We start from the raw sequence: 12,417 nt of genomic DNA on the forward strand, positions 1-12,417 counted from the left end.
GTTCTTTAAAGCATTATGAGCAGGAGAATCACAAGGTCAGATTTGCACTTTCGAAAAAGTGCCCTGACTTCAGGACAGAGTAAGTCCCAGAAGCAGGGTCCCAGTCAATTACCTGGGAAAGATGGAGACCCTCAGACAAAAGCAGTGGCCTGGCGAGGGGCGGAGGGAAGGGCACTACCACCCCCCTTAGTCTCTCAGGCCCCTGGGATTACTTGCTTCCTTTCTCAACCCGGTCACATTCAAGTGGCCTTTTCACTAATTTAATTTTATTTCTTAATTCCTGAGAGACAGAGGGCGCCCTGAGCCCCGCGCAGGCGCTCCGACTCCTCCCCGGTTTGCCTGCAGGCCCCCACGCAGCCCACGTTGCCATCGAGGTGGGAATTTAGCTTAAAGGCCCCCATATATGATGGGCAGTCTGCTCTCAGCACAGCTCCAGTTGGCTGTTCATCCCTTCGATGACTTCCGTTTCCGCATGTCCTCGTGAGGTCCCACTCTGTTTCCTGGATGGATGAGTCTGGGGCACAGACGCCCCAGCCCAGGCCCAGCATAGAGGAGCACCGCTTCCTCGGCTCCGGTGATGCACTTGGCGTGCACCTGCCGCAACCGGTGCTTGTGGCCTCGCTGGGTGCAGTACCCTGTCGCACACGGAGTGGCCACGCAAGGAGAGAGCGAGCTCACCTCTGCGTTACCCTTTGGTCTCCTCGGGCTGGCCCACAGTGGATAATAAGCGCTCACTAATGTGAAAACAAATGGAGGGTGGGCAGGAAAGAGGGGAGTGGGGAAGGAGAGGGGAAGAGCAATATGAACAAGGGATATGTCAGCGTTTCTTTAAATCTTTACAATATCCAAACAGGATGACTTCCAAGAATTCACAGATGAAGCTAGTAATTCACCCAATGAAGTCTCTAGGGAACCTCTCTAAACAAATGGGCAAGAGGCATGGAGTGTTTTTCAATTAGCAAGTAGTTTTCAGTATTTAAACATGGCTGGTTCTTTTATTTACTTATTTATTTTAAATATATTGTTCCATTACCATTTAGTTCCCTTATAGCCTCCTGCTCCCCTACTATCACCACACTGTTGACCATGTCCTTGAGTCCTTTTTCCTTTTTGCTCAACCCCTCTACCCCCCAAAATACCCCTGCTATCCACCTGAGCTGTCATCCTGCTCTCCATCTATGAGTCTGTCTCCATTTTCCTTGTTAGTTGAATTTGCTCATTAGATTCCACATATGACTGAAAGCATATGGCATTTGTCTTTCTCTCGGAAAGGGTAAAACTTTCTTATTTTTTATGGCTGAGTAGTACTCCACCGTGTAAATGTCCCATAGCTGTTTTTTCCACTCATCCACTGATGGACACTGGGCTCCTTCCACATCTTGGCAATTGTAAATAACACTCCAATGAACATAGCAGTGCTTATGGTCTTTGGAATTAGTGTTTGGGGCTCCTCTGGATTTATTCCTAGAAGTGGGATCACTGGGTCAAAGGCAGCTCCATCTTTATTTTATTTTATTTTTAAAAAATAATTTATTTATTTGTTTATTTATTTTTAGAGAGAGGGGAAAGGAGAAAGAGAGGGAGAGAAACATCACTGTGTGGTTGCCTCTCATTCACGCCCCCAACTGGGGACCTGATGTGCAACCTGGTCATGTGCCCTGACTGGGAGTCGAACAAGCAACACTTAGCTCGCAGGCCGACGCTCAATCCACTGAGCCACAGCAGCCAGGGCTTTATTTTATTTTATTTTTAAGATTATATATATTTATTTTTAGAGAGAAGGGAAAGAAGGGACAAAGAGAGGGAGAGAAACATCAATGTGTGTTTGCCTTTCACGCACCCCCAACTGGGGACCTGGCCTACAACCCAGGCATGTGCCCTGACTGGGAGTCGAACCAGTTACCCTTTGGTTTGCAGGCTAAGACTCAATCTACTGAGCAACATCAGCCAGGGCCATTTTTTAATTTTTTGAGTTAAATCCATACTGCTTTCCATAGTGGCTGCACCAATCTACATTCCCACGACAGTGCACGAGGGTTCCCCTTTCTCCACATCCTTGCCAGCACTTGTCATTTGTTAATTTATTGATGATAGCCATTCTGACAGGTGTGAGGTGATATCTCATTGTGGTTTTAATTTGCATTTCTCTGATGACACATCAGAGCATCTTTTCATGTCTGTTGGCCATCTGTATATCCTCTTTGGAGAAGTGTGTATTCAGATTCCTTGCCTATTTTTTAATTAGGTTGTTTGTTTTCTTGGTGTTGAGTTTTGTAAGTTCTTTATAAATTTTGGATATAAACCCCTTATCAGATGTATCAGCGAATATGTTCTCCCATTCCCTGGGTTGTCTTTTTATTTTGTTGATATTTTCCTTTGCTGTGCAAATTGCTGATTCTTTTAAGAGACACACTCCTGAAATAGTGTTGACACTCTCTGGGCACACCATTCATGCTTTTTCTTGGCCCTTTTTGGAACAGACACAGCTTCTAAATCAAGGCAAGTCTGGCCAAAATGACGAGAACCTGCTGTATTTCCTGGGTGTGGTACCACTCCAGCCTGAAACTCAGGCTTGGAAAGGGGACCCCAACTGTAGTAGCCAAATTGGGTCTGCAGGGGGCGTTGAGCTTTGTGCCGGTCAGGCCTGATGCTTTTGGGGGACAGATCCCAATGGGAAAGGATTCTGCATGCTCTGTGGTGGGCATTTGGACTGCAAGCCCATGACCCAATTCAATGAGACAAATACTTGACATCTGGCATTTTGAAAATCTGGGAGGCAGAGATGGAAGGCGAGATCCCTGGTCACTTTGGCAGTGGGTTGCTCAGCGGGCCAGGGCCAGGGGGAAACCTGCCTGTGGTCATTGGAGAGAATCTGTCTACCATTGGTTTGCTTATTCAGCTTGTGTTTATTGAGTGTCGTGAGGGCCTTGCTGGGTGGGGTGGAGAGCATGGTGACTTGGGGACTTTGCAATTGAGAGGCAGAGACTAAAAATACCCAGGTAAACAGATGCACAAAAACAGTACCAACTTGTGATCATTGCTGTTGAGGAGACAGTGCTGAGATGGGGAGAGCGGCTTGTCTGTGAGTGGACTTCAGACAGGGTGCTCAGGATGGGTCTCCCTAAGGGGGCTGTGCAGGATGCAGAGGCGCTGGCCCTGCAGTGAACGGGAGAAGAGGGGACAGAAGCAAGGGCCACGGCAAGGAAACGGAAGGAAAACAGGGCACTCTGTGTGGAGGAAAGCCCAGGAAAAGGCTGGGAAGGAAGGCAGTGTTGGTAATTGGTTTGTGTTTGATTTTTGCAATCAGTCTGCTTTGTTGTCTGAAATTCTGCCAGTCAGGGTCTTCCCCTTCTAGCACATTCATTGCTTGTTTAAACTTTTGTCTTAATCTACCATGTTTCCAATGAGAGGAGAGCTGGGCCACTGAAAAAAACTGAGTCCTGCTGCGTGATAAGGAAAGAGAGAGATGGAGAATTAATTTGGGGGTAAGAGGAAGCGTCTGAGGAACTCATGAAGGTGTTAGGGGCCTGATGGAAGTTCTAGAGCCTGGAGTGGCAGGCAGGGATTGAGAAAGGGATAAAAGAAGAGACAGCAGACCACTTAATCCCACTCTTTTTCACAAGGTGGGTCTTGGTTTTGGTTAAACTTTATCATTTAAAGAACAAGTCTCTTGGGCTTGAGGCTGTCATACAGGCCCAAATTAGAACCCAGCTCTTGTTCTTGCATGAACTTGGACCTAGAACAAGATGTTTCTTTGAGCTGTACTTTCCTGTCTATAAAATGAGAATATGAAGACTTACCTATTAAGATCTGGGGAGGATTCAATAAGATGTGCTTAAAAGTACCTAGTGCTATACCTAGACTCTGGCAGGTGCTCAGTAAATGTTAATTTCCTCCTTACTGACTACGTAACATTGTTTTACTAGAATGCAGACAAGCAGAAGGGCCCTGATGACACTTGTTTACCACTCTTTCACAAGCTCTTCCCACTGGGCAAAGAGCAGAGCACTGATGTGCTTTGGGCAGTTGGAAAAGTCCTTGGGATGGAAGTGAGAATGTTTGCCTCACTTTCTCTTCTGTAAAAGGAGACTGAGGTGATCTAATGGTCAGAGGTAGACAAGTTAACCTTCCTGAGCTTTATCTCTGGAGACTCCAATCAGGATATCTGAGCTGGGGCCCCAAAGGATTCCAAGGCAGAGGCAAAATCACTCCAGGTGATTCAGACCTAGGGACCCTGGAACAAGGCCCTTTCCTAGTCTTGAGTCACCAACCTGCGGGACAAGGACAGAGGATCACAGTGCGCTTTCTTCATTCACCGCCAGGGGACAGGCCTGCGGCATGCTGGCCGTCTCCTGCTTTGTAGAAAAACCCCAGGGAAAAATCTGTGGTCACACAGAGAATGGACGATGTGCAAGGTAGGTAATGCAAGGGTCATTTGGGAGGACTGTGTGCTAACCGGAGATAGGAGGAGAAAGCCAACTTACTACATTCTTGAACTGCATGCTTTCCTCTATGCTCTGATAGGTTTGGACAGATGAGCCTCACGTCTTCCCGCAGTCAAGGACTACTTCAGGATGCTTGCACAGCCTCCACTGTGTTGACCACCCAGCATCTAGAGGGCTAGTTCCTCCTGATCATTGTCAGCCACCTTTCTGTTCCCCCGGTAAAGGATGCACCAACGGAGGGATGTTGGGGACAGGCTTCTTGGACCCATCTGCCATTGGCTGTCCCTCTGTACACACTGCCCCTCCAGGGTTACATGCTCAAAGAAAATGATCATTGTAGCCTGGATCCATCTGCAAAGAAGAAGGCATCACTTCCAGCTCAAGTGTCTTAATACATGCCTTCAGCTTTTGGCAAAGAATTCCGGTACCTTCTCTTGACCACTGTGTTCATTTTAACTTCTCTGTGGGCTGCATCTGAGGCCACAGCCCTTGGCGTCAGTACTGCAGCAATGTGGGGACTTGGGGTTTCCCTCCTTTGCCACATCTAGGCTCCATTCCTTCTGTCAGCAATTTGTCTCAGAGTTTCTCTGCCCTGCGACATCCTGAATGTTACACTTCTGCAGAGGCCCAGAAGCAGAAATGGTTACTCCTGCTTCCCAAAGGGGGAAGATGAAACCAAGTGCAGTGGTGGGCCTGGTCCCAGGAGGGACATGCACTGTGCAGGGTGCTGAGGAACTGAAAGCAGCTGGTCACCCAACAGCACCTGGGTGACAGCATTCCATCTCCCTACCCCCAGTTCCCGGCAGGTTGCATGGTGCAAACTACTTTTTTTTTTAAAAGATTTTATTTATCTACCTTTAGAGAGAAGGAAAGGGAGAAAGAGAAAAACATGGATTGGTTGCCTCTCACATGCCCCCAACTGGGGACCCGGTCTGCAACCCAGGCATGTGCCCTGACTGAGAATCGAACCAGCGACCATACAAGTCGCAGACTGGAGCTCAATCCACTGAGCCATACCAGCCAGGGCCAAACTTCTTAAAAATACTGACTGCATGCCATCACTCAAGACACCCAACCATGCAGCCCGTCCTTCCTGGACCCTCACCCCTGTCTGAGTGTAAGACATGAGTAAGACTTTGGACAGAGCTCCTAGTCTCTGTGAGCTCCAACTTTAAATGGAAGGAAAATCATGCTCACTTAATGATGGTATAGGTGAGAACAGTATAGTGCAGGTGGTATTATATGATAAACTGTATAACATAGGCATGCACAAAGATTAATGGGAGGGTGTGGAGGGAAGGCTTTAAGAAGTGGGTGCTGAGAAAAAATTACTGGAGATGCCTCGTATGATTCTGGAATTCACTTTAAAATTGGATGCTCTGTCTCTGTTTTCTCAGGCTTATGGTACATGGCAGTTTGTTTAGGGGAGGTGTAGCCTAAAATGCAGGTAGCTACAACCTTGCAAGGTAACAAGGTTCTTGTGCAGTTTCAGGGACTTGCAGGAGAGGAGCTGGGTTGCCTAGAAGAAAGACCCAACAAAGCAACAGCGCTAAGAGAAAAGCCTGAGTTGGGAATGCTGTTGATGTCAAAGCCCCCCTGATGGTGACGTGGTAGAACCTGCTTTTCTTGTCTTAGCCATGGGAGCATTTATTATGCACCAAATATTGAGGGCCCCTGCCATGGACCAGGCACTGCGCTGGTTCCTGAAAAAAGGAATGTAAAATTCTTAGCTTCTGGGAGTCAGGCTTCAATAGAAGAAACAGACAGATGATTACAATATGGCGGGATGTAAGTTAGCAAGGTGAACACAGGAAATTGTATTTAAGACTTAGGAGGCAGGATGGGGGCAGACTTTAGGTGATATTTAAGCTCATTTTAGAGGAAGTGTCGAGAGAAATGGAGGGAGCTGAAGGGGCTGGCCCAGATCTGAGAAGGGGCAGTGTGTGTGGGTGCGTGTCTGCATGTACCCTGAGCCTGGGGATGAAGGCGTGGGCAGGGACAGGAGATAAAGCTGCAGAGGAGGCTGTGGTCAGAGCCCAATTAGGCTCTTGGGTAGAACTCCTCATGTTCGTGGATCTGTTTAGGCAGGTTCTCCCTTCCCACAGACCACCCAGAATGCCAGGCAGAGAACCATTTCATGAAATGACCTTGTCATTTAGTCACTGCACCTTGCTATTTCTGGGTGCTGGGGGACAAGCATGGGAAGGCAGAGGCTTTGGGAAGGGGTCATAAGTTGGAATAGGCCATCTTACAATGCTTTTTCATGTTTTATATGCATTTAATTTTTTAAAAATTCAGAAAAATCATGCCTGGTAGAGATAATGATCTGAAACTTTACAGAATTTCATGGGATGTTTGTTTAAAGACAGTGTAAAAAACAGAGTATACGAACAAATTTATTAGTGCAGAGTAGGAGGAACATTCTCCCCTCTCTCCTGTACATTTCTGCATTGCATTGATAGGTAAGCATGGTACGAAATGCAGATTGCAGGCAGTTCTTTTCCTTGGTCTATTAAAAAAATGGGCTATCTCCTATGTGCCAAATACTCTCAGGCTCTCTCTAGTCAGAACAGGCCAATCAATTTAAACCTTCTATCTTCGGATATTTATGAGTGCAAATGTCAATTATAGACTAAGAACCTCATATCAATGGCTAAGGAAATAAGACTGGCACAAGCTCTTGGGAGCTTTCATTGCAAAGCAAAATATTCAACAGCAAATTGGCAATGAGCAAGATATGGTTAAATCCATTAAGATCAAACAATCCAGGAGCAGGAAAACATACCACGAATAGAAACAAACAATATAATTAGAGGTTATTTTGTTTTAAATTAATTTGAATTTCTTTATTCACTTGCTTGCCAAGTGGTATTTTTGATTTAATAGGACACTTGGCTTCCTGCCACCCTACTCCGCCCCAACTCCCCACCCCAAGTTGGAACCTACTATTGGCTTTCACAGGTAGGAAAGCCCGTTTTGTTTTCAGACCTGTGACTTGAACCCCTACAGGCTACCAATACTTGCTGACATCAACTCACTTTTCTCTTAGCACATCACATGGTTGCAGGAGGAAGTGCTTCTATTTTATTTTCAAGATGCATAGCTAATTGGAACTTGAATGAATTAACCAGCCCAAAAGCTTCCTGCATGCCTCACAGCCCCTTTCTGGTACTTTAGAATTTACAGGAATAGAAGTGAAAACATATATTTCACACCTTCTGAACAGACAGCCATCCAAAGTGGCCATTTCACATTTTCTGGACAGATAACCTTTCAAGGTGGCCAGATGCAGAAAGACATCAGAAGTAGGCCTACAATAGACCCAGGATTATTTTGCATTTATCTGGCTAATCTTTGCTGAGCAGGTGTGAGCCAATTAAATAGAGCCTTTTTTTCACGGTTGCTGGATGGCTTAGATTACGTAGGAATTCTTACGATTGTTTGATCTCAAGCAGAGAAGCCCAAAGCCTGCCTTTGGTTTTAGCCCTTGGACCTGCCTGGGCAACCTTCCAGAGATGATACCTGGTAGATTGCTTGGGATCAACTGGACCGGTGCTTTTCTTCCACAGGAATTCCAAGGCAAGAGCATCAGAGCATGACTTGGACGGCAAAGGCAAGGGGTCCGAGGCCCGTTCAATTGCTCTCACCGAGAGGCCTTGAATGCCCATTGTAAGAGGGAGTAGGCTCTCTGACAGGGGAGTCAAGACTGCCCTGTGTTTTTAACTGATTCCAGGAGTCTTTCTCCATGAATCAGTTTCCCCTTCTTTTGGGACATAAGCTTTCCTTGCTTTCATTCTTCCTGGTTCTCGAGTTCACCTCGTTTTCTGCTTCATTATGCAGTGTGGAGGCCCGTCTATGGTGCTGTGAATTCTCTGGGCTCCTTGGCCGCTGATTGCAATAGCTTTTTCTCAACAGACCTGCAGGCACCAGCGAAATGCGACCCACAGATGGGTCTAGGTGGGCGTGACTATTAAAGAGAACGGGGTCCTAGACTGGGCCATGTCTGCCTCGACAGGCGGCTGCTGAGCCCCATGCTCCAAGCGCCTTGCGGGCCTTAGGCACAAGGACAATTTAGGGCAGGGCTGTCCATCCCAGCAGCGGGCTGCGGCCTTCCCCTGCCGCCCCCCTTCCCTACTTAAAACTTCCGTTCCCAGCTGCCAGGCCACGGAAGCCAGCAGCCTGCCGCCTGCCCTCGAGCTACACTTCGGCCTCGCCTTGGGCCCGCTGCCCTCTCCACCCCCGGGGAACCCTGCGGCCCCGCTCGCCGACCCAGGTCCAGCCGCCCCTCTGCGGGGCTGGGCGGCGCCGCGGCGAGCCCTCTTCGTCCTCCTCCCGCCCCTCCGCTCGCTGCTATTTAAATTGCCCCGTCCACTCCTGGGCGGAGGCCAAGCAAGTTTTTGCGAAAGGCGAGCGCGGCGGGAGGGGGGGGGGGGGTCGGGCGTCCCTCCCGGGCGGCGCGGCGCTGGCCGGAGGTGCAGTCGCGCGCTCGCCGCCAGCGAAGCCATTGGCTCGGCGCAGTCACCCCACGCGGGGCTGCAGCGGCGGCCTCCGCGGATTGGCGCGCGGACGGGTGCGTGCCGCCCGGGCTGCACGGAAGCCCACTGACTCCACGGTGGGCCGTCCCCCGTTCGTCATGACCACCCCGCCATTATTCCTACGTTGCCGATGCTGCCTTTGGGGCTGCCGCCAGCCACGGTCCCCAAAGCCCTGGCCCAGAGAAAGGGCGCGAAAAGCGCGCTCCCTGCTCGGGCGCCCGCTCCGACCGCCGCCCTCCGCAGCACACTGCCGCATTTCGCGCTCTCGCGCCGCTCGCCTCCCGCCTGCATCATTTGCATATCCCACGATTGTGGCCAATCAGGGCTCGCCTCTTCCGAAGCGGATGGCTTTTGCCTGAAAGGAAAGGGAGTGGCTGGCGGCGCATGCGCCGCGGTGGCCGACTAGAACCGAGGCTTTTATTGCTGTAGTTTATTTCCACCCCCTTCCCTCCTGTTCTCTCCCTCTCTTTCCTTTTTTTCCGCCCTAGCTGGGGCTGTGTTGGAGGAGAGGAAGAAAGAGAGACAGAGGATTGCATTTATCCCCTACGCTTCTGGAGTTTGCTATCAGCAAGACTACCTAAGCTGTTGCACCCTTTTAAATCCTGCAAAAAATACCAACTCTTTCCTGACAATTTTTGATTTAAAGCTGTCCTCCTGAAATTAATTTTTCCCCAGGAGAGAGATGTCTTATCAGGGGAAGAAAAACATTCCACGCATCACGGTGAGTTTGGTACTTGGGGAACTGGGGTCGGTCAGCAACCTTTTGTGGCACAGAGCATCTACGGATATTTTTTTTCAAAGGAGCGGTAGGAAAAGGGACCCAACTTTTTTTCCCCCTGTTCCTGGCAATCGTGGTGGTGGGAGACGCAATCATATAGAAATATAAGCCACATGATTTGTAAGGCATTAAAATAGGAGCGTGAGTGCAGTAAGGTCGTACTGGGTAGCGCGCCAGATCCTCTGTATCCTTTTATTGTCAGGGCGAGATGCTGCAGTGCTGGCCTGTGGGGTGGAAGCAAATGGATGCCAGATTGAATATGCATGGTTGAAGCTCGGATATTGTTCTCTGGGCTGCGTGCTCCGAGGCTGGACTCCAGGAGCTGGATGGGAAGATGAAAATGGATTCGCCCTGTGTCTCCCACCCCCTCCGTAAAGGGCTTTCTGGAGCCTTCCTCCGGCTCCTTGGAAAAAGCGGGTTTCAGCCTGGCGGCGTAATGACAGCGGCGAGATGCTGAAAGGGCAGGGTGTACCAGGATGTTGTGGAAACGGGAAGGAAAAGCAGAGGAGGGTTGGGGCCAGGCGTGGGCTTTTTGTTGATCAGGGACCGGTTTTGGGTGGCCCTTTTTGGCTTTTTCGCCCTCTAGTTCGGGGCTGGAACTCTGGCAGGGCTCCGGCTTCTCTTTTTTGTGTCTTTCTGCCTCTTCTGCAGGCAGGGAGGCGTTCGTGTTCGCGCATACAAAGCGGGCTGGGAGGGTGGGCGTTGGGGACAGCGCCGAGCCGGGCTCCGGGAGGTAATGGCGCTGCGCGTCGCGCGGAGCAGATGGCCCGTCCCGGCCTCAGCCAGACAATGATCGCGGCGGCCGGAGGTGTCGACGCAGTTATGGGGCTTGGGGTGGTTAGTTTGTAAATCACGAGAAAAACAGCTACGCGATGAACTGGCAATGCTTAAGCGATGAACGCAGGTTCTTGCTTCCACCGCACGCATCCTCTCCCCATCTTTTACTGGAAAAAATGTCGCCAGTCCTAGTTTTCTACATCCGCAAATGAAATCCTGGGGCGGGAGGGTGGAACGCGAGGGAAATTCATTGTTATATAATGATGTGCAATTGCCATTGGCCATCTGATTGCTGGGTAGAACCTAGGGCTGAGGCAGGGACCGAAAGAATCTTTGAGAAGTGTAGATGTGTTCAGGGCTGGATTTGAGCGCGCGCTTTTGCTCTGGTTTCCTCCTTAGGCACGGGCACCTCGTCTTCCCCGGGATGCACCAAGGCACACCCATCCGCAGGAGCGAGATGTGGAAACATGCACACGGGGGAGAGTTTGTGTGCTGGAGAGGATTTTATAGGATGAGCAAGGCTACTCTACAGCGAGGGTGGGTACTAGCTTTTTCTAGAAGGCCAAAGACCCAACCAAGACCCCAAAGGGCCGGCGCGGGGGACCCGACGTCCTGTATTCTCTGCTGGGAGGAAGGAGTCTGGAGAGTAGGGGTGGAGAGCAGATATGCTACCAGCCTCAAAAAATTTGCTGTCTTCGTGAATGAAAAAGGCAGCTTCGTTTTGACAGTGTGGTAAGAAAAAAAAAAGCAAACACGACCGACTTTTAAAAGAGCGCCCCCTCTGCCCTTAAAGAAACCTGGTTGCTTTACGGAGGACCTATGTAGCATGGTTTCCCTTCTTCCATCATCACGGCCAGTCTCTTATGTAAGGAGCCTTCTGGAAGGCACCAGATTGAACCAGGGCTGTGATGTTTCATTTTTTTCTTGGTGTGATGTTGGCTGGGGCTTCACAATGATGGCTGGGGCAGGTACTGCAGCGGATGAGGGGCAGGTGGTGAAGGGCAGGGCGCCTCCTTGCCTCCCAGGCAGCATTTATCCTGTCAAAGCTGCATCCTGAGGGGGAGATCCTTGTGTACGGAGGAAAGTGGACTGGGTCAGGTGACCTTGTGCAAGTGAGTTAACTGCTCTGTACCTCAATTTCTTTATGTGTCATGGGGTAAGAATCTGGCACCATCCACCTCACTGATTTGCGTCTTTGGTGAAATGGTGTACACCAGGGGATTCTGTAAAGGTTCTTATATTTACCTTATGCAAGTGCAGGAGGCCTTGACTATTTAGTCCCATTGACTTTCCAAAGTCTATAGCAGGATGATCTTACTGTTTTTTCTTTTTTAAATTATGTTAGAGAAACAATAAATACTTTGTAAGTCCACGTGTGCACTTTTGTGTAAAAGAATCTTCTTCCCGGATGTCTCATAGTTTATATATATATATTTTATTACTGATTTGTTATCATTTTTCTTTGGTAGGGGCTAAATAGAAATAGCACTTACTGAGAATGTTGTTTTTAACAATTTTGAGTTAACCATTGTCAAGATGAATGCCATTCCTTTGAAATATTTCACACATTAAGAGGGCAATCTATGTTTTAACTTGTAACATTTCAACCCATTGTGGAATAGCACAGGTGTATACCCATTGAATGCAGGACTGGAACATTCCATTCCATCAACAGCCTTTGGAATAGGGGTGACTCATAATGTAACATTTTCATTGCATTTCTGGCCCTCATGTGCTGCCTGTCATATATAGATATATATTTTTTTCCACTAATTAAATAACAAGTGTATCAACAATTTATGGTGGTGGTAGATTTTAGGACTTGCCATTCATCTATTTTATCATAACACTTTACCTTTTCCTTAACAGCTTAATAGTTAAA

The 12,417-nt window shown here is 48.8% G+C and overlaps 1 protein-coding gene across 2 annotated transcripts in view; it reads left to right on the forward strand.

Annotated features, from left to right (window-relative positions):
- DPYSL2 (dihydropyrimidinase like 2) overlaps positions 1 to 12,417 on the forward strand; it is a 122,494-nt gene that overhangs the window by 33,544 nt on the left and 76,533 nt on the right. The window contains exon 1 of one of the 2 annotated variants that reach the window (XM_090290290.1): positions 9,370 to 9,701. The exons of the other annotated variant lie outside the window; for it this stretch is intronic. Coding sequence (XP_090146416.1) covers positions 9,663 to 9,701 — 39 coding nt within the window. The 5' untranslated portion in view covers positions 9,370 to 9,662. Of the gene's footprint in view, positions 1 to 9,369; positions 9,702 to 12,417 lie in introns of those variants that run through there. 2 annotated transcript variants of the gene reach the window in all.

Source organism: Furipterus horrens, unplaced genomic scaffold, assembly GCF_987537825.1.
Source record: "Furipterus horrens unplaced genomic scaffold, mFurHor1.1.pri manual_scaffold_10, whole genome shotgun sequence".
Classification (NCBI taxonomy): domain Eukaryota; kingdom Metazoa; phylum Chordata; class Mammalia; order Chiroptera; family Furipteridae; genus Furipterus; species Furipterus horrens.